This window comes from Lampris incognitus, chromosome 4 (assembly GCF_029633865.1).
Source record: "Lampris incognitus isolate fLamInc1 chromosome 4, fLamInc1.hap2, whole genome shotgun sequence".
NCBI lineage: Eukaryota > Metazoa > Chordata > Actinopteri > Lampriformes > Lampridae > Lampris > Lampris incognitus.
Window position 1 is genome coordinate 45,436,211 of NC_079214.1, and position 27,623 is coordinate 45,463,833.

The 27,623-nt window shown below is 45.6% G+C and overlaps 1 protein-coding gene across 1 annotated transcript in view; it reads right to left on the minus strand.

Annotated features, from left to right (window-relative positions):
• The window catches only part of LOC130111478 (protein kinase C-binding protein NELL1-like), a 429,520-nt gene extending 413,926 nt beyond the window's left edge, over positions 1–15,594 (minus strand). The window contains exons 1-2 of the mRNA XM_056278686.1: positions 15,546–15,594; positions 14,857–14,985 (exon numbers count right to left, since the gene is read on the minus strand). Coding sequence (XP_056134661.1) covers positions 14,857–14,985; positions 15,546–15,594 — 178 coding nt within the window. The remainder of the gene's footprint in view (positions 1–14,856; positions 14,986–15,545) is intronic.
• Between the last annotated feature and the right edge of the window lie 12,029 nt (positions 15,595–27,623).

Genomic DNA, 27,623 nt, shown 5'->3' on the forward strand with positions numbered 1-27,623 from the left:
AATCAGCAACAGGGTTGGACTTCTCGGCCACATGCTGAATGTCCGTTGTGAACTCGGAGATCGCCGCTAGGTGGCGCTGTTGACGAGCAGACCACGGCTCAGTCACCTTGGACATGGCAAAAGTCAGCGGTTTATGATCCACATAAGCCGTGAATGGGCGACCCTCCAGCAGGAAGCGGAAATGCCGGGTTGCAAGGTGCAGTGCCAGCAACTCCCGGTCAAAAACGCTGTACTTGCGCTCGCTATCCCGCAGTTTGCGGCTAAAAAATGCGAGTGGCTGCCACGCATTCGCCACACGCTGTTCAACCACGGCTATGTCGGACGCATCGGTTGTTAAAGCTATGGACGCCGTGGGTGTGGGATGGGCGAGGAGGGCAGCGTTAGCCAGGGCGCACTTAGCTCCGTCAAAGGCCTGGACCTGTTCGGGAGTACAGTCGACAGGGTCGTTAGCCTTCTTAAGCCGCAGGGCTTCGTAAAGTCGCTGAAGGAGGTGGGCAGCGCGAGGGAGGAAACGGTTATAGAAATTCACCATGCCCAAGAATTCCTGCAATGCCTCAACAGAGACTGGGCGGGGAAATTCCGCCACCGCTTGCACCTTAGAAGGCAACGGGACCGCGCCTTGCGGCGAAATGCGGTGACCCAAGAAGTCAATCACCGGCAGTCCAAACTGACACTTGGCCGAGTTGACTATCAGGCCGTGTTCGTCCAGACGACGGAAAACCTGTTTCAGGTGCGCCAGGTGCTCTTCAGCTGACGGACTGGCCACTAATATGTCGTCGAGATAAACGAACACGAAAGCAAGGTCACGCAACACCGAGTCCATCAGCCTCTGAAAGGTTTGCGCTGCCCCCTTCAAGCCAAAAGGCGTGAGCATGAACTCAAAAAGCCCAAACGGGGTGATCACTGCGGTCTTGGGCACGTCCTCTGCGCGCACGGGAACCTGATGATAGCCGCGCACCAGGTCCACCTTAGAGAAAATAGTGGTACCTGCCAGGCGTATGGAAAAGTCCTGTATGTGTGGGATGGGATAGCGGTCATTGGCGGTGACGTTGTTCAGGCGGCGAAAATCGCCGCAAGGCCACCACGACCCATCCGCCTTGGGCACCATGTGAAGCGGCGAGGCCCACGGGCTGTTGGAACGCCTCACTATACCCAGACGCTCCATGATGGCGAACTCCTCCTTAGCTATAGCCAATTTTACCGCGTCGAGGCGCCGCGCGCGCGCAAAAACTGGCGGTCCCAGAGTGGGAATGAAATGTTCTACCCCGTGTCTAGTAACCGCGGTGGAAAAGGCAGGCGTAGTCACCGATGGAAAATCCGCCAGCAAGCGCTGAAAAACATCCCCTAATGCTAAAAAGTTAGCGTGTGTTAACGGCCCGGCTCCCCTTGTCTCGCACGGAACAGTGGCGAAAGACACAGCATCAATTAAACGGCGGTTTGCAACATCAACCAGCAGACCATTAGCACACAGAAAATCCGCGCCGATAATAGGAACAGTAATGGCGGCCACTACAAAGTCCCACTCAAAATGGCGCCCGTGGACGCAAACAGTCACCAACCTTGTGCCAAACGTCGCAATGGACGAACCGTTAGCTGCACTTAACTGTGGGCCGCCGCCTTCGGCCGACCTGTCTGTCTTAGCAGGAGGGAGTAGGCTCTTTTGCGAGCCTGAGTCCACCAGAAACCGTCTTCCTGACATCGTGTCCTTAATGAAGAGCAGCTCACTACGTCCGCCAGCACCCACAGCTGCTACTGAGCGCTGGCCCTGGAGTTTCCCGCCGCCTCAAACGTGCACGGAGGGACGCAGCGCCTCGCCTTGCCGCCGAACCGCTGGTGGAAGAAACAGAGGCCTCTCCCGCGCCGTCTCCGGGCAGTCACTTCAGCCACCACTGCCGGGTCCGCGTCCTCCGACGTCGGCTGCAGATGCTCCGATGCCACACTCTGCACAGAGAACCGTCTGGTAGCCAGCAGGACCCGATCGGCCTCCTCAGCCAAACCTCGGCAGTCACCAGCGGCCAGACACGGGGAGTTAGCCAAAGCCGCGCGCACAGGAGACGGGAGCTGGCGCAGGAAAACGTGCGGGCAAAGGAACCCACCTTCGTCTGAGCCTAGCAGCGACAGCATATTGTCCATGAGATCCACAGCCGTCCCGTCGCCCAAACCGGATAGGGAAAGGATTCTATCTGCCCTCTCTGCGGTAGATAGGCTGTACCTCCGGAGCAGAGGATGTTTGAGGATGACGTATTTATCGTGTTGCGGAGGGGCGCGCAACAGCTTCATGGCCCGGCGTGTGGACTGCTGGTCTAGCGCAGGGACGACCATATAGTATCTGGAGTCGTCCGCGGAGATTCCACGCAGGTGGAACAACGCCTCGACATGCTGGAACCACGAGGCCGGGTCGCTCTGCCAGAACTCTGGGAGTTTCACAGCCTCGGCGAGAACGGCCGGCTGTGAGAGTTGGGGCGGCGTGGCCGAAGTGGATTCACACTCCTCTTCTGCTCCAAACATGTTCAATTCGGGGTCACCAATGTGGCAGGAATGAGGAAAAACACAGGAGACCAAGGCGAGTTTGATGTTTATTCCTCAACTGCAGCAGGAACAACCCTGCACCGGCGAGCCCGGGAACGTAAACCACGCCCCCAGCTCACAGTCCTGCTGGGTGAGAGGCATAGCCCCTAGTGTCCGCCACAATATAAACAATGTAATCTGCTCTTTCATTAATGGCAAATAATATTTAACTCACAATTAAAATTAAAATGCAATTTTCTAACAATTTAAAAATGAAAAATGCATTTGACATTTCATTTTCAAAAATGTACCCTGCTGTGCTATGGACAATAATTCAATACTACTACTTTCGGCTGCTCCCATTAGAGGTCACCACAGCGGATCATCCGTTTCCATTTCTTCCTTTCCTTTGCATCTTCCTCTGTCACACCAATCACCTGCAATTCTTCCCTAACCACATCCATAAACCTCCTCTTTTGGCCTTCCTCTTTTCCTCTCCCCTGGTAGCTCCATATTGAGCATCCTTCTCCCAATATACCCAGCATCTATCCTCCACACATGTCCAAGCCATCTCAATCTTGTATCTCTTGCTTTGTCTCCAAACCGTCCAACCTGAGCTGTCCCTCTAATATAATCATTCCTAATCCTGTCCTTCATCACTCCCAATGAAAATCTTAGCATCTTCAACTCTGCCACCTCCATCTCCGCCTTCTGTCTTTTCATCAGTGCCACTGTCTCCAAACCATACAACATAGCTGGTCTCACAACCATCTTGTAAACCTTCCCTTTAACTCTTGCTGGTACCCTTCTGTCACAAATCACTTCTGACACTCTTCTCCACCCACTCCACCCTGCCTGCACTCTCTTCTTCACCTTCCTTCTGCACTCCCCGTTACTTCTGTTACTTTGGACAGTTGACCCCAAGTATTTAAACTCATACACCTTCATCACCTCTATTCCTTGTATCTTCACCATTCCACTGTCCTCCCTGTCATTCACACATAATATGTATTCTGTCTTGCTCCTATTGACTTTCATTATGAGCAACAATAACAACAACAACAACAACAATAATAATAATAATAATAATAATCCATCCATCCATTAACTGAACCACTTATCCTGCTCTCAGGGTCGCGGGGATGCTGGAGCCTATTCCAGCAGTCACTGGGCAGCAGGTGGGGAGACACCTTGGACAGGCCGCCAGACTGTCCCACAGGGCCGACACACACACACACACACACACACACACACACACACACACACACACACACACACACACACACACACACACACACATTCACACCTAGGGACAATGTAGTACGGCCGATTCACCTGACCTACATGTCTTTGGACTGTGGGAGGAAACCGGAGCTCCTGGAGAAAATCCACACAGACACAGGGAGAACATGCAAACTCCACACAGAGGACAATCCGAGATGACCCGCCAAGGTTGGACTACCCCGGGGGTCGAACCCAGGACCTACTTGCTGTGAGGCGACCGCGCTAACCACTGCGCCACTGTGCCGCCAAATATTAACAATAATAATGCATTTTATTTATACAGTGCTTTTCAAAATCCTCAAAGATGCTTTACATATATTAAAATAAACCAAAAAACAACACACCAAAAAACATAAAACACACAACATTACTCACACATTAAATGCAATTCTGAAGAGGTGAGTTTTGATTAATGATGTGAACGTGGACAGATCAGTGCAGTCTCTGATGTGTTTCAGCAGAAACAGTTCCAGAGGGAGGGAGCAGCTATGGAGAAGACTGTCGCCCCAGGTCCGATGCTTGGTCCTATGTGGTGGAGACAGGAGGTCTGCATCAGAGGAGCGAAGGCTGCGGGAAGCAGTTTGGTAGTGTAGCAGATCGGTGAGGTAGGAGGGGTCTGGTTATGGAGGGCTTTGTGAGTGAGGAGAAGGACTTTTGAAATGGATCCATCCATTGTAGCCAGTGGAGCTTCTGGAGGACAGGGGTGATGTGTTAACGGGCGTGGGAGTGGGTGAGCAGGCGAGCAACAAAGTTCTGGATGTACTGGAGTTTGTTTAGGACTTTTGATGATGAGCCATACAAAATGTTGTTGCAGTAGTCAATTCAGGATGTGATGAAGGCATGGATCAAGTTTCAGCAGCAGAGAAGGAGCGTGATGGGCGGAGATGAGCTATGTTTTTGTTACCCAAAATTTTTTTTCTGGGGACCCACTTTTTAAAAATGACAAACCATTGAGACCCAATTCACAATAAGCCTTCTCTATAAATCGTGAGAAGAGCGAATTTGTGCATAAGTGAACTTTCCTAACCATTTTACTGCCATTTCCGCATCACCTTATTTTATCTTGAATGGGTAAACCAGCCATTTCGAAGAGATATATTTGATAAATCACAACTTCATTTTATGCATGTATTGTTGAAAAAATATACACATTTTAAATGCTCTATAAATGAAACAAAATAAGTGCATTTAGGCAGCGTTAACAGGCTTTTTTTTTCTCTTAGCGGTACAACAAACAATGTACACTAGCCTTTCATATTAGATTCAGTGTTATAAGTACAATTATTAGAACAATACAAACATTCAGTACTAGCAAAAACATGCTTCTTTTTGGAAGTTTTTTTGAAAGGCTCGTGCCTATTATCAGAACAAGTGTGACTGTGTAAGTGCAGCTATTGTTATCAAGCAGTCAGCAATCAATTTGAACGGTCAACAATCAATTTATTAACCACATCAGGTCTATTAAACATCAAATCTCATTAGGCCCATTATGTGCTATTTACTGATCCTGAATATTATCGTTTTAGGCCTACTCCAAATATCCAATTGTGCATATTAATTTTATTTACACCTGTCTAATGTGATAGGTAGGCCTACTTGCTTTTGAGCATTGCATTCCAGCATACCAGGTGCAGCATTCCATCTATTTCTGGCAGGAACTGTGAGTGTGGCTCATGTGGCTCAAAGGTGTACAGCAGATACAAATCTTAAATAAAAGACTATGGAAGAAATTCTGCCAATTTATTTGGTGACCCAAATAAAATCTCTCTGAGAATGACTGCCATAGGCTACCCACCAGAACCTGACTATCGCGAAGACGTCACACTCAAGGCAGGAAGCTTGAAAACTGTAGAAAGTCTGTGCGAGAATGGTGAGATGGTAAAAAAAAAAACTTGACTTGTTTACCATCACTTTCCTTTGACCAAATTGATAAATGGGTGGAGGAATTTGCCAGGATCCCCAAAAAGATTGAAAAAAAAGAACAAAAAGGGTACAGCAACTGGATTGAAGCTTACATCCATGATGTTGAAGGTGCGGGCCACATGGCCCGCACTGGAAACACTGTAATCTAGAAAATGTGATGTTTGCAAATAGTATTAACATCAATTGTTAGCGCTACTAAAGTTGTCAGATGACAAATCAATCCTTTGGCTTGTGCAAACTTTCAAAAGTAACTAATGTTGCAGGGTTTCATGATCAACCTGCATCAATTATACAGTAATACGACAGCGGCGCAAGTGCATCACTGCTAACTTAACCTTTCATGGATTTATTTGTTGTTCAATGAATGAGTGTTATTCTAGTCTTTTCTAATAGGTTTCACGTTGCAAGGTAGTACTAAATAACAGAGTCTGGAAGCAAGTGACATACTACAAACAATTTTGTTCTGGTTTCAGTCAAAGTTGAGGGCAGCAATACAACCACTGTCAGGGCAAAGTATGCATACCATATTATGCGTAAAGATGAGCCTACCTATAGGGTACAGGTAATGAGTTAAGTTAGCATTAAAGTAGAATAAACTGAATCTCATCACTTATTAGCTATTACTACATTTGTTTTTTGTTTTTTTATAATTTTATGTGGTCTCATGAAAATTCAGATCTTGTTCAATTGTTCATAGATAGTTTCCCTTGAAGCATTATAGCAGCAACCCCCCGCCACTGAATTTGATGTTTCCTAGAAGATTGGACAAAAAAAAAAAAAAATTCGATAAATCACCAGACCACAGTCTCTGATGCTTAGTCAAAACTGCTCCTGTTGAAATTAAGCTAACAAGTCTATAGTGTAACACACCAGTGATAGATATTATATCGCGGTAATTTTTGGTAATTAAGGTTAGGCCACCGTGTTTAACAATTTAAGTCACTGTTCTTTTCAGGTTGAATTATCAAGTGCAGCTGAGACGATTCAGCAAATCAGCTGTACCTGCAAAGCTGGCCTCAGGCACTGCCCACACCTTATTGGCCTCCTTTACACTCTTGCCCATTACAGCAAATTAGGATGTAAGTCAGTCCCCAAAACAAAAAGTACAACATCATTACGTCAGACGTGGCACATCCCCTCACTTGAATTAGGTATAAACCCCAACCAGCTACTCTCCTGAAGATTAATAAAATCAAACCACCCAAGACACATGACAACCAAAAAATATTAAATTATGGCATTGGACCAAAAATTTACCGTCCCATCCCCTAACCTCTGCCCTGTGAAGAAAGCAACTGGAAGCAACCGCCAGATGGTGCGACTTTTGGAAACAAACAGAAAATATCTGGAATTAGGGTTGAGTGATCGTTTCTATTTTGATATTGTCTAATCGTGGTTACTCAAGATTGCTGATAGCGGGGTACGACTTTGAAAATTAAACGTCAAATAACTTTTCCATTTTCATTTTAATATGGTCATAGAATGCCAATATGAAAGAAAATGCAGATTTGATTGTTGCATACTCATTTTCATTTTTACTCAAATAACACAGACATATGCAGAAAATTATAATGCTATTGTGGAATTAAATTTTCCTTTTTCAAGTTTACATTATCATTTTAATATAATCCTTAAGGGCTTCCATAATAGGTAGTGCCAATGTGACAGCTGTTTACATGTAAATGTTCTTGATTGTAGTTTTGATTACTGTTTGTTAGTCTCAGTTTTCTGGTTGTTTGACTTTTAATAATTTCCTGATTGTTAATTCTGATTGGTGGCTGTGCTTGGGCCATATGGGTTATGGGGCGAGATGAAACCAGGGAGAGTGTGGGTGAAGTGTTAAATAGGTCATAACACTAATATCCACTCCAAGACTTTGGTCCAATTTTACCCTCCTGGGTTGTCCTCCATTTCTACACTGTCTCTGTCTGGTGGAAACTCGGTAGCATCAATAGAGGCTGTACCCCCCTGACCTAATCCTTGAACCCTGTACCACCCCAACAGTTAGCCAAGCAGCCCCTCCTTCTGCCACAGCGATCTCGAAGCACACAGAGCAAAATACAACCCTATATTAACTACAACCAGGCACACGCACAAATTCAAATGCATAACCTTAATCTGAACATCACTGGTATCCCTGCACACTTACACAAGATTGTACCTTATTCTTCTTATTCACATATTCAACATATCAACTGGTACAGCTAGCAGAACAAAATAAAAGCTTGCCGAACAGTATTAGCACTATTAAGAATGGACAGCAGTAAGCACTACAGCAAAGTTGTGATCCGTTAATTGTAATAATGCATCTCAGAATAGACCTGTTGACATGAAACGAATATAATCTACATATTCGAATTGTACAAGCCATATCATGTGTAAAAAAAAAATCAGATGTAACTTCTGTGCTTATATTCTTTTAACTACCAGCCAGTTGCCAGGTGTTAGAGGTTACATAACAATGTCACTTGAAAAGTTCCTGCTCAAATGTTTGACCAATCTTGTGCATTGCAGTGGAGCATGAAAAATTTAAGTAGCTGCTGTCTACAATAAATTAAATTTGGATTAATTGTGATGGATGTATAGGGATATATTATTAAATTTATTCAAATGTTAATGCCATACCAGTCTGCATTTATATTTCCAATTCAGTCCATCAGGAGCAGTCAGAAGTTTCTACTCATCTAATTAGTAGGGTTTTTCTTTATTTTTACTAAACTAAGTGCAGTGCCCGTTCAGTGCTCATTCAACTTGCACCTGTTATGGAAATTTGTAATCTGAGTTTGGTGCCGATTGAGCAGCAGTTTTTACCCGTGACGTCATCACGTCTGTATGACATCATCACATCACACACATGATGTTGTCACGTCTGTATGTTTGGCACGAACATATAGCATGCTAACCTTAGCCTAATTAAGGAATAGTGAATTGCATTTGAATTTGTTGCTGTTACATGTCTTTGAATATGAAATAACTGTTCTCATTATAAAATGTTAAGAGAAGTGTAGCATAGTATATATACAATAACAGTCAAAAGTTTGGACGCATCAAATGGAATGGTTTTTTTTTGGGGGGGGGGGTTCAAAATCTTGAACTTACTGCCTATTTCTCAATTTCTTTCCAAAACAATTTTGGACTAAAAATTTTTTTTTAAAATAATTTCGAAATGCCCCCCACCCCAACAAGTTGCTTCATTTAGTACTCAAGTAAGAATAGTCCCACACAGACACAAGGAGAACATGCAAACTCCACACAGAGGACAACTCGGGATGACCCCAAAGTTGGACTACCCCGGGGCTCGAATCCAGAACCTTCTTGCTATGAGGCAACCGCACTAACCACTGCGCCACCGTGCCGCCATTTTCCTTCCATAGTCCAAAGATATGTAGGTCAGGTGAATCGGCAATACTAAATTGTCCCTGGGTATGAATGTGTGTGTGTGTATGTCGGCCTTGTGTGATGGCCTGGTGGCCTGTCCAGGGTGTCTCGCCACCTGCCGCCCACTGACTGCTGGGATAAGCTCCAGCATCCCTGCGACCGAGAGCAGGATAAACGGTTCGGATAATGGATGGCTGGATGGATAAAACTAGTCCAGTACTCGTTCAGGTGTGATCCCCACTCTGACCACAACATGGGTTATGCACTTCAAATCTCTTAACATTGCTCTTTAAATCTCTAACGTTGCTCTATCAAAGAAGTCTTGAAGTGTACTGAGGGAAGTGAACCAACATTGAAGTGCTGAACAGAGTTAAGGAAGCTATTGGTCACCAGGATAGTTTACTGACAATGGTAAAAAAAAAAAGGAAATTAAACTGGTTTGGGCATGTTTGCCGAATGGAAAGGACACTTGCAAAGGACATCCTGCGAGGCCTGGTAGATGTGATTAGGAAGAGAGGGAGACCAAGAAAAACCTGGGTAAACAATATCGGAGAATGGCTACAGTTGAGCATAGTGGAAGCAGGGAGAGCTGCGATGGATAGGGATCAGTGGAAGACAATTGTTAAGGCATCAGCTGTGCTCCTACGACCTCCATAGGTTACAGAACTGATGATGATGATGTACTGAGGGCCAGCACCGAACGCACCGCCTTTTACACTGTAAGGGCACAGCAATTAAAGAGACAGTGCATCTTTTTTCCAGTCCTTGTATGTATGTATGCCCTTCAATTTTCTCCACAAACGCTCATCTGGACAACTTTACACTCCACACTGCACTTTAATGGGTCCTAAGCAATACACCTGCCAAGTGTGAAGTCGATTGCACAAACGATTGTTTAGAAAATCGAAGGACAGACATAGTACATACATGCGGCCTGGCAGCCGCTCTGGGGGCAGGCTTCAGAGGTGGTGGCTGAGCAGGTCCACTGAGTCCATAATTGGTCGAATCGTATTGTCATGGCAATAGCAGGGAGAGGACCCAAATGCAGACGGTAAGGACAGGCTGGGTTTGAACAAAGCTTTAATAACACAAACACGTACAAACAGCAGGGACAGACGGCAGGTACAGACAGAGAAGAAAGCTCACATCATGACGCAGCGCATCCGGCGACCAAGAGTCTCTGTGAGTGTCTCTGTGAGTGTCTCTGTGAGTGTCTCTGTGAGTGTCTCTGTGAGTGTCTCTGTGAGTGTCTATGTGAGTGTCTATGTGAGTGTCTATGTGAGTGTGTGAGTTGATCTGACAAGGCCCCGAGAAACCACAGGGCATATATACCAAGGGGGGCCCAATCAGGGAGATTGGGCACAGGTGCACAGGACAGAGCAGGAATCATACCACCAATCAGAGAAAGGGGAGGGAGATTGGGCACAGGTGTGCAGGACGGGGCAGGACCGGACAGCCAATCGGAGAAAGGGGAGGGAGATTGGGCACAGGTATGCAGGACAGGGTAGGAACCGGACAGCCAATTGGAGAAAGGGGAGGGAGATGTGCGCAGGTGCGCAGGAACTGCATAGCCAATGGGAGAAGGGAACAGGTGTGTGAAGCCGGGCAATCAGAGTCACTCAAGTACATGGGTGCAGGTGAACTGAAACACCAATCAGGGGATGGGCAAGCCCCGATGACCCAGATCGCACACCCATGAAACCTATTTGAATGGCCCTGCCACTACCCTCCCTTCTAAAAGGGACAAAATACACTTTTTTATTGCTGCCTGACCCCCATGACACAGACAACCCCAAAAATATTGTCTTTCTTTTAAACAGCACTTTTTTCTGCCCCCACTGTCATGGGTGTAGCAGAGAGAGGACCCAAGTGCAGATCTGGTTGCCCTCCAGATCAGTTGGATCCATCAGTCCAGCCCTCAGGTCATCCACATGAGATCCCAGGCCCCATTCATCCTCTCCCAGACCGCTTAGTCCCAAAGCCCCCCCCCCCCCAGATCCCCTCCATTCATCCTGCTTGGTGCTCCTGGTTTGTTCATTTGGGACGTCTGGAATCCGTCCCTTGGTGTTTCGGTTCACCTGCGCCCATTTGCCTAAGTGATTCTGATTGCCCTGCTTAACTCGCCTATTCCCCTTTCTCCAGTTGGCTGTGCGGTACCTGCGCCCAATCTCCCTCCCCTTTCTCTGATTGGCTTGTCTTTTCTTGCCCTGTCCTGTGCACTTGAGCCTAATCTCCCTGATTGGATCCCCTATGTATATAGTACCGCTGGTTGCCCGGGCTCCCTGTCGGATCATCTCACAGAGACCCTCAGTCGCCAGATGCACCACATCCTGTTGCGAGCCTTCCCTGCTGTCTGTACCTGCAGTCTGTAAATTCTTGTTGAATAAAACCTTGTTCTAGCCCACTTTGTCTCCGCTGTTTGCACTTGGGTCCTCTTCCTGCTCCCGGCGTGACACTTTCTTTCTAGATGCATAGGTCACCTCTCACTGGCCGATATCCGACTCCTACTATGAGGAACTTGACAGATGGCAGTGAGTTGGCGGCGGTAACAGTTTGCCCTGCAGTAGCCAGCCTGATCTGGAAGGAGAAACCCATGCTGCAGCTGTTTTCCTGGATGACTTGGGCCAGAGCTGCAACCTCAGTTTGACCTGCGATGACTGGACTGGGCTCCTCCTTGGAGTAGCCCCTCCTTGGTGCACCCTCACCTGATAAGGTTTGTGTGGAGGTGACATGAGCATCAGTGGCAACAGCTCCTGTGTCAGTAGTTGGCCTGCTCTGGAAGAAGGACATGTAGGTTCTATCTGGGGGGGGGGGGGGCTTGACTTGAGGTGGTTGGGCTGGAGGTGATGGAACAACAGCTGCAGCTGCTTGCCCAGGCACAGAGGGTTGTTTTGGTGAGGGTAGTTCACCTTTGTCCTCCCCATTCCGGGTTCCTACTATGAGGAACTCGACAGGAGACAGTATGGCTGGAGGTAACAGTTTGCCCTGCAGTAGCAAGCCTGCTCTGGAAGAAGGAGGCGCCTGTGCTGCAGTTGTTTTCCTGAATGACTTGTCACCTCCTCGGGCCAGAGTAGCCAAGACCAACAGCAACCTCAGTTTGACCTGAGATGACTGGGCTGGGCTCCTCCTTGGATTAGCCCCTCCTCGGTACACCCTCACCTGAGGTGGTTTGTGTGGAGGTGACATGAGCATCAGTGGCAACAGCTCCTGTGTCAGAAGTTGGCCCGCTCTGGAAGAAGGATGTGTAGATTCTATTTGGAGGGGGGGGAGCTTGACTTGAGGTGGTTGGGCTGGAGGTGATGGAACAACAGCTGCAGCTGCTTGCCCAGGCACAGAGAGCTGTTTTGGTGAGAGCGAGCCACCTTTTTCCTCCCCATATCGGGTTCCTATTACAAGGAACTCGACAGGAGACAGTATGGCCGGAGGTAATAGTTTGACCTCCAGTAGCCAGCCTGCTCTGGACGCAGGAGGCGCCCATGCTGGAGATGTTTTCCTGGGTGACTTGTCACCTTCTTGAGCTGGAGTTTGCAAGACCTACAGCAACCTCGGTTTGACCTAGAGGAATGGGCTGGGCTCCTTGGAGTAGCTCCTCCTTGGTACACCCTGACTTGAGGTGGTTTGTCTGGAGGTGACACGAGCATCAGTGGCAACAGATCCTGTGTCAGTAGCTGCCCTGCTCTGGAAGAAGGAGGTGCTGGTTCTACTTGGGGGGGGGGGGACTTGACTTGAGGTGGTTGAGCCAGAGGTGATGGGACAAATGGAGGCTTGTCACTTGTGGATGGTGGGCAATTTCAGACACAGCTTCTTAACCATCTCTCTCTTCTGCAGTTAAGGGGGCTTGTTGGGAGGCACTGGAGGAATGGGGGGGTGCCTTCTGATAGGCCAACTTGGGAGCCAATGAGGTCTGCTGGGGAGACCTGTCTCATGTGCACACTCTGCAGGAGCAGATTCCCTGTTTATTCTGGTTAGTAATGACATATCATATTATCATTATTATTATTATTAATTACATATCATATAATCATTATCATAAATCATTATTATTATTAATGTAATAATATATATTAGTGCAGTGCCCGCTCAGGTGTAATCCCCCCACCACAATGTGGGTCTCTTCAAATCTCTAACCTTGCTCTCTCAAAGAAGGCGCTCCCTCAACTGAAGTCTTGAAGAATACTGAGGACCAACACTGAGCGCACGGCCTTTTACATTGTGACAGCACAGAGACAATTAAAGAGACAGTACACCACAATATGGGTTACAATGGTAGAGTGGCTCTGTTCATTCGGTTGCCACAGGAAGAATGAATGTGTGTGTGTGTGTGTGTGTGTGTGTGTGTGTGTGTACTTCAAACCCAGACAGACGGACAGACTCCAACCATTGCTTTGGTAGCCAGAATTTCTGGGAAAGAAAAGTGTTTTTTTGATATCTACAGCATGTAATGATACTGCAGAGCGCAGACACGTGCATTTAGATATTCACGAGGCGGGGAAACGGGAAACGGTGGGGAAACTCAAATCAAATTACTACTGGACATTTATCTTGATGCCCCCCCCCCGAGATTTGAATTTGACACCTTTTCCATGAAGAAAAAAACAGCATTGTCTAGACACAAAAAAGAGCAATGTTGGGTGTTTTTTTTGCATATAATGATAGACACATTAAAATACCGTGCAGATAACAGAGGAACAGTAACCGAGGAAAATACAATTTTTATTTCATGTGGTCTTTAAATTCTGCATGAGTTGGTTGATCCGCCAATTCTGCTTTCTAGCAGCCGGCAGCCAGGTAAACAAAAAAAAACAAAAACAAACACAAACACAAACCCCGGCTGGAACTAGTCCCGCCTTTATGGAATGAATGACGGTTTGAATTTTGTTAACAATAAAACGTGGCACGCCGATGTTAATGCAGTAGCAATTGTATTTTAAATTTGGTAAATCACAACGCATGAGGCAGGTCCTACTAAACGATACCGAAGGTGTAGATAACGCAGAGCTCATCACCGTTCACACTGTGACGGACCAGTAATTAAAGAGACAGTACACCTCTTTTTTTCCCCCCCACGTTTAGTAGGACGCGCTCGCAACTCGCATCAGGTGCGCCGCGCGGTGGGTCTGGAGTCTGGACGGTTTCGTGCTTGTTGGGAAACGAAATCTCGAACGCTGTCGTCTGAAAATGTAAATACAAACAGAGTTGCAGCCTTTATATTTTGATTCAGTGTCAATAACTGTACACTGGAGCGGGAAATGTGAATGAAATTCGCCATGGCATCCACGTTCGAATGAAGTGAACGAGGCTGCACGGTACGCTCCCATAGAGACGCCTCCCCGGAGTTCTCTCGCTCGGCGCCTCCACTAGTATTGTGGCGTCAAGAAGGTGTGGCGCTCGTTTGTCCTCACTCACTAAAGAGGGTTGCCGAAAGAGTTGCTGAAACAAAGAGCTGAGCGCAGCCATTATATCAGAGCATTGTTCTAGAGCGAAACTTCAGTGTGATTATTATTATTATTATTATTATTGTTGTTATTGTTATTAATAATAATAATAGCCTATACATTCTTCTTATATAGCACGTTTCCAGAACCCAAGGACAGACAAGAAGTGCCACAAGGTGAAAAGAAGAGCAAGAACAGACTGACAACAGAGAGCATAAAGCTGAAACTAATGCAACAAAACATCACAACGGAGCAACTGAATGACACCAAGCTGCAGCAGATGCACCTTGTCAGAAGCGTGAGGGAATTATAGGCAGCCAGGCATTACCTCGAAATAAGAAGGCTTTGCTGCTGTTGTGAAGTCCCACCACTTGGGTAATTCCATAGGTGGCGTTTGCCAGGTCAAGTTCATTGATGATATCAATCTGGTATTCTTGATCTGTTCCGAAACCCAAAACTGGTGAAGAGAAAGAAGAATTAAATCACCCTCAGGCAATCATCTCCATCGTCTGATGAAGTGAAAAGGGTAACGTGTGGAAGAAAAAAAAAGGTTTACTGAAAATAAAACGGTTCTAACATATAATAATGATAATTCTTTAACGTGCGTGAAATGTGCCAATGTGCCTATTTATGCAAGTCACTCAGTCTAAATTGCATCTTTATAAGCTGTTGTCAAAACGTAGTTTTGCTCAATATCGCTGCCAACACCTGTCCTCTTCTCTGCAGGTGCGCTGTGCGCAGATACAAGAGTAAAGTAAGAGGTATCCTCTGTTATGCCGTGGCTATTGCTGTTTTTGGATATTGTCTGGCAGTCAGTCTGAATGTGCATTGCAATTAAAGACCCGCTGACAAAAATGTAGTCGTCTGTAGAAGCCTCCAAAATCCACATGACACGCTTGTGCGAAAGTTGCAAATTATTGGGGAGCGTACTACCGGCGACGGCCCACTTTTTAATCGTTACCAAGATCGTGTCTCTTGAACGCTTCTCTCAGGGTGATAGGATGACAGGCTACTCACCTGGTTTGGCGAAAAAGGAAAGGAATAACAAAGCCAGGGAAATATCCATTTGTGTGCGGCTGCGCTGTACAGTTTCCTCGGATGGACCCAACACTGCGCGCGCGTCCTGCCGGCAATACACACTGACCCGCTCTGATCCGACAGGGGCTCTGCGTCTCGCTCACCGCGGCTGCATATAGAGGCACGGAGCGCTCCAACCAGCACGGGAGGAGGGGGTACCGGCGGCGCAACGTCAAAATAGTTTATGAGAAAGAATCGTGTTCGCCGGACGAAAGAAGGCTCATTTAAATGTCGGAGTTAAAACAGACCATTAGTAAAATCCAGGCAAAGAGAAAAATAAACTGAGGATAGATTCTGAAGAGAATCTTCAAATCCCCCGCCCCCGTCCTCCGTTCAGAAAATAGATAGATCCAATTTTGGAGGTGAGACACGGATTTTCAAAGAAAGTCGGCAAGTCGAGGATGTATGGATTATCTTCGTAAAATAGTCGGAATTGTTCTCTCTCTCTCTCTCTCTCTCTCTCTCTCTCTCTCTCTCTCTCTCTCTCTCTCTCTCTCTCTCTCTCTCTCTCTCTCTCTCTCTCTCTCTCTCTCTCTCTCTCTTCTGATTAGCAGACATTTGGCTATCCGCTGCAAATTCATGAACCAAAAAAAATTAAATAAATAAACAAAACAATCCAACCTTCACCAAAGAGCATGAAATCTGATAGGACACGTTTGTGTAATTTTGTATTTTATCTAATTTTCACTAAAACACACAAGCCTTCTGCGCTGTGGGTTTACACTAAATGACGAACGGGGATTACAGTTCAAACACAGAAAACAAGACGTTCCTCTTCCTCTTCAGACACCGTGACCACCAAATCCTTCAGTCCCTCCCTGAATAGGGCCTCTCCTACCTCTGAAAATCCTGCGGATTTATAAACCCTCCTCCTCCAATCCTCTTTCCTCCGGGACCTGTCCTTCTTGAGCATCATTAATCATAGCCCTCTCTCGCCTGGCTCATCTAATTTGTGTACATTGTCAGACTCACTGTTTAGCTCATAGAATCACAAGTTGGTGAAGTAGAGAACAGTGATATGTGTGGTTGTGGTGGCTACGCGGTGTGCAGTGTGCTCTGCTTCCACAAGTGTGTCTACCTGACAAGATGCAGTATCTTCTTTGGGATGCAGGTCACTGCTCTCGCTTTTCAAATTTCACCATAAACAGCATGGGTGTTTGCCAAGGCTATCTCACAATGATACTACACATTCTTGAAAGGAATAACAACAACAAAAAACAAACTTTGTTGCATCAGATACACAGAAAGGTAGATGCCCCCCCAACACACACACACGACTGTTTTTCCATACTTGTGAGGATCCTTGTTGATGGCCTTCATTCCCTAGCCCCTAACTCCTAACTTTAACTTTAACCATCTAAACTACATGTCTAACCTTAAAAATTAGGCTATCCCGACCTTAACCTAAATCTTATTCTAACCTTAACCCTAAACCCAAGTCCTTACCCTAATATAGACCCTCAAAGAAGTGTGAATCGGACAAAATGTCCTCACTTTGGATAAATGTCCTCGTTCTTGTGGTTAAAAACTCTGGTCCTCACAAAGATATCTAAACAAGAACACACACACACACACACACACACACACACACACACACACACACACACACGTGTTAACACGGAGTTACCATGCTGTACTGTAAATAAATACCACCAACCTGGTTGTGTGACAATAAAGTTTCTTGACTCTTGAGTCTTGCATCTTTATTTATTTATATATATACTCATTTTATTACTATATTGATCCCCGTGGGGAAATTCTTACTCTGCATTTAACCCATCCAGGCGGTGTAGCAAGGAGCATTGGGCAGCTGTCGTGCAGCGCCCGGGGACCAACTCCAGTTCATCTTGCCATGCCTCGGTCAGGGGCACAGACAGGAGTATTAACCCTAACATGCATGTCTTTTTGATGGTGGGGGAAACCGGAGCACCCAGAGAAAACCCACACAGACACAGGGAGAACATGCAAACTCCACACAGAAAGGACCTGGGACGACCTCCCAAGGTTGGACAACCCTGGGTTTCGAACCTAGGACCTTCTTGCTGTGAGGCGACAGCGCTAACCACTGTGCCACTGTGCCGCCCAAAGATCTTGAGTCTTGCACACAGCTGAGGTTGTTCATCACTGAAAAAACAACAGGTCTCCTGGTGCAATCTTCTAATAAAATGTGCACATATTGATGCACAAAAAAAAAATTGGGCTCTACTAATTTTGAAGACTCTAGATTTCTATGCCAGATTATTATAGCAAAACACAAGTGAAAGGGATGCAGACAGACAGAGAGAGCATGAGTGAGAATAACTGGCAGTCATGTGAATGTCAACAGGATTAGCCATCTAATTTAGTCCCATTCTCCAGATTGCAGCATTGTGGTGCAGTCTAGCTGTTTTTCGATCTATACTTTTCAACACATTACAGTGCTCACCATCCTACTACAATCACACACCGTGGGGCCCCTATAAGAGGTCCCGCCGGCAGTCTGTTTTTATCAGGCAATAGGCAATCGAGATATCCAATTGTGCACGTACAGAACTGACCTCAAAAATGGTACCCAGAAAGCTAATTTTCTGTGGCTGTTAGCTTGTTACCCTGAGATGGAGGCCAAAGTTTGGTTTCCTCTGGGCAGAATGGGGAGTGGAATTAAACCCATAGGAAGCTAGTCACTGTCACTGGCTGGATAAATGACATCCAGGGGTGCATCCATATTACATGAAGGTACCATCAGGGCCCAAGATTTTTATGAGCCATTACATCCATTCATACCTTGATTTTGAGCTGACTCAACTCCCAGAGATAGCCCAATAAAAAACAACCATGTTTTGTATGCAGCTACAATTCCCTTTGCCCTATCAGTTCATCAAATTACTAGAGTACACAGAATGTTTGCCTATAGCAGGAAGAGGATGATATCATAGGATCTGCACCACGCATTATGATTGCCCTGGGTCTTTCCACTTGGCTGGCATGAGGGTGTTGACAACGAGTTTAGTCCATATCAACATGTTTAATATGTTTTTGCAACCTTAGAATTAGTTTATCACTGTGTGTGACACCTTTGTGTCACAGGTAGTGTGCACGCAATGTATATATATGTGTGTGTGTGTGTATATATATATATATATATATATATAAATAAATACAGATGCAGGAAAAAAGTTTTAATAAAGCTTTAATTTTGTTCCTGCATCTGTGTTGATATTCCGCTCATTAGTTGAGCGCTTATAGCAACACCATTGACGGTTTCAGAAAAAAACGCTATATACATATACATATATATACACACACACACACATATATATATACACACACACACACACACACATATATATTTATATATATATATTCACACACACACACACACATACATACATACATACATACACACACACATGTATATATATATATATATATATATATATATATATATATATATATATAATCCAGTGAGTCAAGTAAATTCTTTATGAGACAGCACAAGCCTGTTTCATGCCATAAGCAATCATCAGCTGTCACACAGTTGTTGACAGCTGATGATTGCGTATGGCATGAAACAGGCTTGTACTGTGTCATAAAGAATTTACTTGACTCACTGGATTATTTTCTCCTTATTTGTTGAGCACTTTCACTACCATTGAGTGTTTCTTTAAACGAAGTTATATATGTCTGTGTGCAACAATTAAGTAATAGAATAACCACAAAAAAACAACTTCTCTTTGTTAATCCAAACTTTTGTTTTCTAAGCCTGGCCAACAGGTTTGCCAGAAACCTCCACCGAAGTTCATATTCTTTACTACACCTGTGACTCGGAAACCCTACACATATTTTTAACTGTCTACTAGTACTACTACTTTCGGCTGCTCCCGTTAGGAGTCGCCACAGCTGATCATCCGTTTTCATTTCTTCCTGTCTTCTGCATCTTCCTCTGTCACACCAGCCACCAGCATGTCTTCCCTCACCACATCCATAAACCTCCTCTTTGGCCTTCCTCTTTTCCTCTTCCCTGGCAGCTCCAGACAGTTAATATTTTTAACTGTCTCTGTGGCGAGATTACAAATTGGTACTGGATAAAGTAGTACATCCATCCGCTTTCCAGTGGACTAGCATAGAACAAAGGAGTCCTTCACCATCAAGCTAAAACAGAGACTTGAGATGTACAGCAAATTAGTGTGAAGCAGCTCATTTTCACCCACAGATCAACTGGCTGGGAGGGAATGACACTAAAGCTCCCTGCCTGTCCTGGACTGCCAAATCCCTGCAACATGAATACAATTAAGATAGAGCCGAGTAATGATACAGGCTTAAAATCATCAGGAAGCAGGTGCCTTTCATGTTCCAGTCTATTCTTAATGCACCAAAAGGAGCTTGTATGTGCAAATCCCACAAGAAGTCACGTGAAAGAGATCTATGTTTGATATGATAAAGCATTTGATATGATGAACTGTGGTGTCGCATGGGCCCAACTAATATACGTAGCTGGTGTCAGTGCAGCACAGGAAATAGAAACACACAGCTGTCTCCTGCTGTGCCTGCTGAACACACATCATGTTCTATTATTCAGTGTTAAAGCACCCACATTCCCACCAGCATAATGCCCAAATTAGCAGTTTGATGGTAGCCTGCTTCCTCCTCTGCCCTTTCCAAGAGGCAGAGGGACAACTCCATTGATCCAGTCAGAAGACGACGATAAGTGGCGTGTCCACTTTCAAGGCAAGAGCATGGTTGTAGTAGTGGTTGATGGCTGTCTGCAGATGCCTTTCACTAGTGAGGCCGATACATCCTAAGGAAAACCAAGGAATGGAGTGAGAAATCCATGATGAGTTGCCCTCACTTTCTGTAATCCTGAAGTAGTAAAAATTCAAGGGTTCAGGTCAAAGTCCAGCTGGATATGTCATTCTGTTCAGCTGTATTCAAGTGTTTTAGGCCCAGGCTGGTTTTAATAGGGTGGGGGAAGGTCATCAGTCTCCACTATCGGCTCCAGAGGGAGGCTCTAATGGCACCCATGGGAATCAGTGCTTTAACTTTAGTTTGTCAGCCACAGTTCGAGGCTTACTGACTGTCACTTCTTGGGGAACATGATTAATGTGTTCTTAAGACGGGCTTGCAGAAAGAAAGGGGCTTTACTGAGGTGTGGATGTGTCACACTACAAACGACACAGTGGTGAATGCTATTCAACATGATAACAAACCAGCAATTGAGTGGCAGCTACAATTGCTGGTGTCGAAAATACAATTCATGTCCTGCAGGAATTTTCAAAGATGCAATTCTAAAAACGATTTTCTTCATCCAGTGAAAATCAAATGGATAACACACTGGAGGTTCTGTTATTTTCAAAGGTTACCTACTGTGAGTCAAGAATAAGTCATAGATTGGTTGGTAATGGCCAACACCACAGTAGACCGCTACGTTGTTAAAAAAAAAAAAGAAAAAAAAAGATGTGACCTGCAGGCAATTTCAAGGTCGAATTCAAAACTGACTGTCCCGAACATGATGGCCAATAATTGTCCTTGCAAGTTGTTGGTTTGTTCCATTGACATATACAACAACAGCCAGCCAAAGCCTGACCCACTTTTGTTCTGAACTTAGTTCAAGGAGAGGTAAACATGCTTGCCCGACAGGGGAGGTGCAAGTGGAATGACATCTTCCTGCTGTATTGCCATATCAATAAAAGTTATTTTTTTGGCCCACAGACAAAAAGACTCATCTGAGAGAAAACACTCACTGGCAAAAAATGACATGAATGGCGGCACTATAGCACAGTAGTTAGCGCTGTCTGGGGGTTCGAACCCCAGGGTTTTCCAACCTTGGGGGTCATCCTCTGTGTGGAGTTTGCATGTTCTCCCCATGTCTGCATGTTAGGGTCAATAATAATGTATGTTAATGGTCTTTGCCCTTGACCGAGGCATGGCAAGACACACTGGAGTTGGTCCCTGGGTACTGAATGGTGGCTGCCCACTGCTCCTAGCCACACAGCTAGGATGGGTTAAATGCAAAGCATAATTTCCCACGGTGATCAAATAAGTATCTCAAAATAAAAAAAATAAAAAATGAAGCCACAGACATCAAGATAATGGTTTGGTAGGCTATGGGGCAAATATGGTATTGAAGTGATTGAGGTATGTATTGCTCACTTGATAATGTTCATATGCCCCTCTGCCTTTGCATTTTGTGAAATGTTTTTATTTCGGATTAAATTCCACTTTTGTTTTCTACCACTATTCTTGGTATTGTCTGAACACAGTGATTGGACCCAAGGAGAAGAGAGTGGAGAAAAAAAGCATCTGTGAGAAAAGAGCTGGCCTCTGTAATTGAAAGGCGTCCACTCAGGGCCTATATAGGCTTAACAGAGAGGAATGCTGGTGTAGCATCTGTGATATATTTCTGCTCTGAGTATGAGAGATACCAGGAGCTGTGTGTGGGTGAGAGGCTCCAAATCACAGACTGACCACACTCTGCTTCACCCACAGGAAAGATGCCAGCAGTTCCCAGCCTCTCACCTATATCGTCACACCCGGTAAAACAAATGTGTCTTAATTTACCCAATTCATCGTTCCCAGTGTGCTTTAATGAGTCTGAATAAAATCTAAACAAATCCAGTAGATTCATTACTTCTGCCAAGGAGAATACTTTTATATTCTTGTTGCTCTGTCAGCAAGATAGCTCAAAAATGGATGAATGGATTCTCACAAAATGCTGTGTGCAGATGAGCCCTTGGAAGAGCAACAGCTCATTAGGTTTTACTTTGAGATACTTGACCTTTGTGATATTTAACTTTTGTTGCAATTCCGCCATTCATTCTCATTAACAATGCATGTTGGAGTGCTTGGAATCTCCCAGAGAGGAGAGGACTGATGATGTCCCAACTCAATTCATAATATCGATTCAACCACCTTAATAGAACAGAATACTCTTTATTAGTCATTTTGTACACACATACAAATGAAATGTACTCTCTGCATTTAACCCATCCTAGCTGGGTAGCGAGGAGTAGTGGGCAGCCGCAGCACCCGGGGACCAGCTCCATTTATTTCTTCCTATTGCCTTGGTCAGGGGCACAAACAGGAGTATTAACCCTAACATGCATGTCTTTTTGATGGTGGGAGGAAACCGGAGTGTCCAGAGGAAACCCACGCAGACATGGGGAGAACATGCAAACTCCACACAAAGGACCTGGGATGGCCTGAGGTTCGAACCCAGGACCTTCTTTTTGTGAGGCAACAGCGCTAACCACTGGGCCACCATGCCGCCTTGTCAATACTTTCAGCTATTACACACACTTTCTTCAGGAAAAATACTATTTGTTTATTAACTTTGCCAAGGAGCCAATAACTAAAAATCGTGGATGTCATTTGGGGGAAGCTGTCCGGCAATGGTGGTGGTTTGCGCTGAGTGCTCCTGTTTAAAAAACAAAACAAATCAAAACGATTTGTTGCATTGTTTATCCATCCATTATCTGACTTAGAGTTAGAAACAGAGTTGGAATCAGAATCTCTTTTATTAGCCTCATAAGCCTGCACATAGGAATCTGTCCTGGTAGAGTTCTTGCATTAAACACATAATACCTATTGAGGCATAGATTTGAATATCTGAGGTGGGTGGGAAATGGAGCAGAGGAATTTGGGAAATACTAGCTCTCTACTTTGAAGGGTATGAAAAGAAAAAAGTGACAATTTTAAAAACAAAAAAACCCTTCACTTTGTTGTTCATTTGTATTTATTTATTGCTTTTCACTTGGTGTTTTTAAATCATCTGTATTTATTTCGATGTTGTATAGGTTGGAAGGTTACAGTCCTCCCAGTTGCTTTAGCTGTGAGTCACAGGCATATAGTATATGTTTTACGTAGTATAGCAATGTGTTTTATGTGAAGCACACTGAATCTTCCTTGTGAACGAAAAGTGCAACATAAATAAAACTTGCCTTGAACAAAATAGTTGGAAAAATGCTTATTTTATATAAAATTGTAATATGACCAAGTTTTGGTGATGAATGGATCTACTTGTTTGAACTGGCAGTACACTGATATCGATCAAAACAGAAATCCCCCATCCAGTACACTGAGGTAAAATAAAACAGGTGGCAGGTGGGGTGCAGATGGGCGAGCAGTGGTCAGCCACACATAACAGCAACAGCAGAAGCAACAAGGAACATAAACTGGTGGCTTCTCCAATTTAATAGACCTACCCCCTTTTCACAGAGCAGATTGTGTTTGGAGGCTAAAAGTCGTGCATCCTGACTGAAGCTTATCAGGTCAGGAGTCAGCAAGGGGGTGATCGGTAGCGGCAGGTAGCGTTCTCTCCTTGGCGCTGGTCTTCCTGGGCTCCAGAGGGCAATCGACGGCGGTGGGACGCATTTGTTACCTGGCGCTGGTCCTCCTGGCATCTAGGGAGCGATCAACAGCAGGGGGAAGCATTCGCTCCCCAGCACTGGTACCCCTCGTCTCTAGGAGGTGGTGGAGCCGCGGTGCACTGGAGCTGTCAGGTTGGGCTGGAACGTTTCCATCTCTGGCAGGCTCCGTCGTTTGCCACGCCAGGTTATCTAAGTGCCAAAGGGTATTGTATCAAATTCGGGGGGGGGGGGCAACAACAGGAACTGCCGCAGCCGGGACGCGAACTCGTATCTCCCGCGCCGCGGGAGACATCGCGAACCGCTCGACTAAAGGGTCCGACTCCTTAGCCAAGGGCCAACCTGTCTACTTATCCATGCACGTTACACTACCCCTCTCCTTCGGGAAGCGCGTCCCCGCGCTTAAGCATATCAGCTCCTTCACGCACCTGGGCGCAAACGCTTCCGATGGCCTTACGGTCTCACCATCCCACTTCTGACACCAATGTAGCGAATTCGGGAGGCAACCACAGGAACTGCCGCAGCCGGGACGCGAACCCATATCTCCCGCAACGCGGGAGACATCGCTGAGTTCTCTGAAAGGCACCCACAAATAAAGTGTATTATTAATTATTATTATTAATAAAAATATAAACAATAGTGAAGTGTTCTTCTTTTTCTTTTGTTTGGCGACAGGTATGGGCACAATCCATGAATACTGGGATGGCATCCAGCGCTTTACCTGTGCCCCTGTCCATAGTGTTAGTGGTTGTGTCAGGAATGGCATCCGACATACATTTTTGCCAAATCATTATGCAGATGGACAAGACAATACTGAATCGGTCGAGGCTTCAAACTGGATCAGTCGAGGCCTGGGTTGATAACGACTGCCATTATGGCTGTGCCCTCACAGGGTACTGATGGAAACTAATCCCTGCTGTGGCAACCCCTGAGAAACAGGGAAAAAGCTGAAAAAAGAAATAAAGTGCTCTTCTCTACTGTTTATCCACCTATTAGTCCACCATTTCCAACCCCATCAGAGATGCTATCCACTGAAAAATGTGAGCAATTCACTACGTTCTTCAATAACAAAATTATTGTCATTAGACAGAACATTAGTGCTTCAAGATCCAGAAATTAACCTTCCCTCCAGTTCTCCAGAAATATCACCGGCACCATGTCTCACTCTGACTCTCCAGACCTTAAAAAAAAACTAAACAATATTGTTGGGCAGCTCGGGTCCTCCACATGCTGCTTGGATCTTCTCCTTACCACATTTTTTAAAACTGTCTTTAATTACTTAGCACCTGAGGTATTAGAAATTAACTGCTCTCTTCAGTCAGGTATATTTTCTGCAGCACTTAAAACAGCTGTTATTAAACCACTTCTGAACAAGAGCAACCTTGATAGAAAAGTTTTTGCCAACTATAGGCCCACCTCCAATTTACCATTCATCCATTCCTCAGCAAAATACTTGGGGAAAAAAGTTTGTTTTCAGCTTAATAACTATTTAACATCAAGCAACCTTCTAGCCATTCATCAATCAGGTTTTCGATCTCACCATCGCAAAGAAACAGTATTTACCAAAGTTGGGAACGAGCTGCATATGAACACAGATTCTAATAAATGATCTGTTCTTGTGCCCTTAGATCTCAGTGCCACCTTCAATACTGTTGACCATGATATTTTACTAGAGATTAGAAAAATGGTTTGGCCTCTCTGGCCCAGTTCTGAACTGGTTTAGAACATACCTACAGGACAGGCAGTTCTTTGTGTCTATTTGAGACTTTAACTGGGACAAAGTGGGTATTATGTGTGTGGTAGGGGAGACCAGGGATTCTTGTCACAGGGGTAAGTTGTCACATCGTTAATATTTTCACCATCAGAGAACGCTACATAAAAGTTGAATACTAGTTTTGTGTATCTACATGGTCTAATGTTATATCCTGTCTGGTAAAAGCAAAGCACACTGTTAACTGAGGTGAGCACTAATATATAATTTTTCAAATTCTAAAGTAAAAAAATTGAACTTGACATTTTTTGTAATAATCTTCTAGTTAAAAATCTTCACAATTATACATTTGTACTTGGTAGAGGAGAGAACAAAGTGTCTTGTTATACTTCTGCTAATGTCCTGCTTTAAGCTAACTTTAAGATATAGCAAACATTAACAAACTCCTGGTTCTGTAGAGAACCTAGGTTCTATGAGCTACGGAGTAGTGCTATATTTACATATTGCCCTCTGACCTCGCATCCCCTAAGCCCCGCCCACAACTGCACTTGACATGCGTCACCACATCACTCGTCAGTTCGACCCACCAAAGCCTCCTTCAAGGGTCCTCAGCAGGCGAGCAGGAAAATATAGCACTACTCCGTAGCTCATAGAACCTAGGTTCTCTACAGAACCAGGAGTTCTATTATCGCTACTCCGTAGTGCTATATTTACATATTGCCCCAACTACGGAGTAGCGGCGGACTAATGCCCCTCGCCTGCCACCCGCGCTGAGGACAATAAGGGGAACAACACCTCACACCCAGTACTCAAATCCCCCCTTTGGCCGGCTAGTATATCGTAGAGGGGAGGCTCTCATAAGGGGGCGGGAAAAAAGAGAAAAGGGAACGTAACCGTTCCAACTTTCCATATACATATACACATAGGCTATAGCCTATATATAATATACTCTTTTTTTTAAATGAACTATGTACAAACGTCCGCGCTCCCGACGGGAGACACTTGCGTATGGCCGGAGCGCATTACGCATCAGTGCGCCTCGCTGTGCCAAGCACAGCACCGGTCACTGTCATAGCAGACTGGTCAGTTAAGTAATGATTAATGAACGAATGTGGCGAAGACCACATTGCCGTTGACATAGAGAGCCACCGAAGCGGCTGTGTCCCTCGTGGAGTGCGCTTTAAACCTGGGTACTTCTGTACCAGCCCCCACATAGGCTTGGGAGATCCCGGAGCAAATCCAATGAGAAAGCCTCTGGCTAGACAGCGCCTCTCCTTTCCCGCCCGTCGCCCCGTAGCAGACAAGGACACCTGTCTGAAAGGACCAGTGCGCTCCAGGTAAACCCGTAGCGCACGAACCGGGCAGAGGAGATGGAGCCTCCTCTCCTCCTCCGAAGAGGGAGAGGGATAAAAGGCCGACAACACCAATGGCACCCGCTGGTAACGCGCGGTGACATGTTTCGGACGAAACGACGGATTCGGTGCCCTCCGTGGAGAGCGCGCACAGTTCGCTGACCCTACCCAAAGACACCAGGGCCAGCAGGAGCGCCCCCTTGGCCGACAGCCACTTAACGTCAGCCGATTCCAAAGACTCGAATGGCGCAGAACACAACGCCGACAGAACCAGGGATAAATTCCAAGTGGCCATGCGGTCGTTCCGAACACCCTGCCCGTTCCTCACCCCCTTGAGGAACGCCACCATACGGGGGTGAGAGAAGACAGTGTCGCCACCCAGCCTAGGCATAAAGGCTGAGATCGCTGCCAAGTACCCCTTGATCGATTCGTAGGCTAAATTGTCAGTCAATCTCTTGTATTCCAAGAACCCCGCAAAGTGGGCCAAGGATGCAGACAGAGGTTCCACGCCCTCTCCCACGCACCACCTAGCAAAAACTCTCCACTTGGAGTCGTATTGCGCCGATGTGCGCGGAGCGCGCGTGGCTTGTATAGTGGCCACCGTGGCCTCATC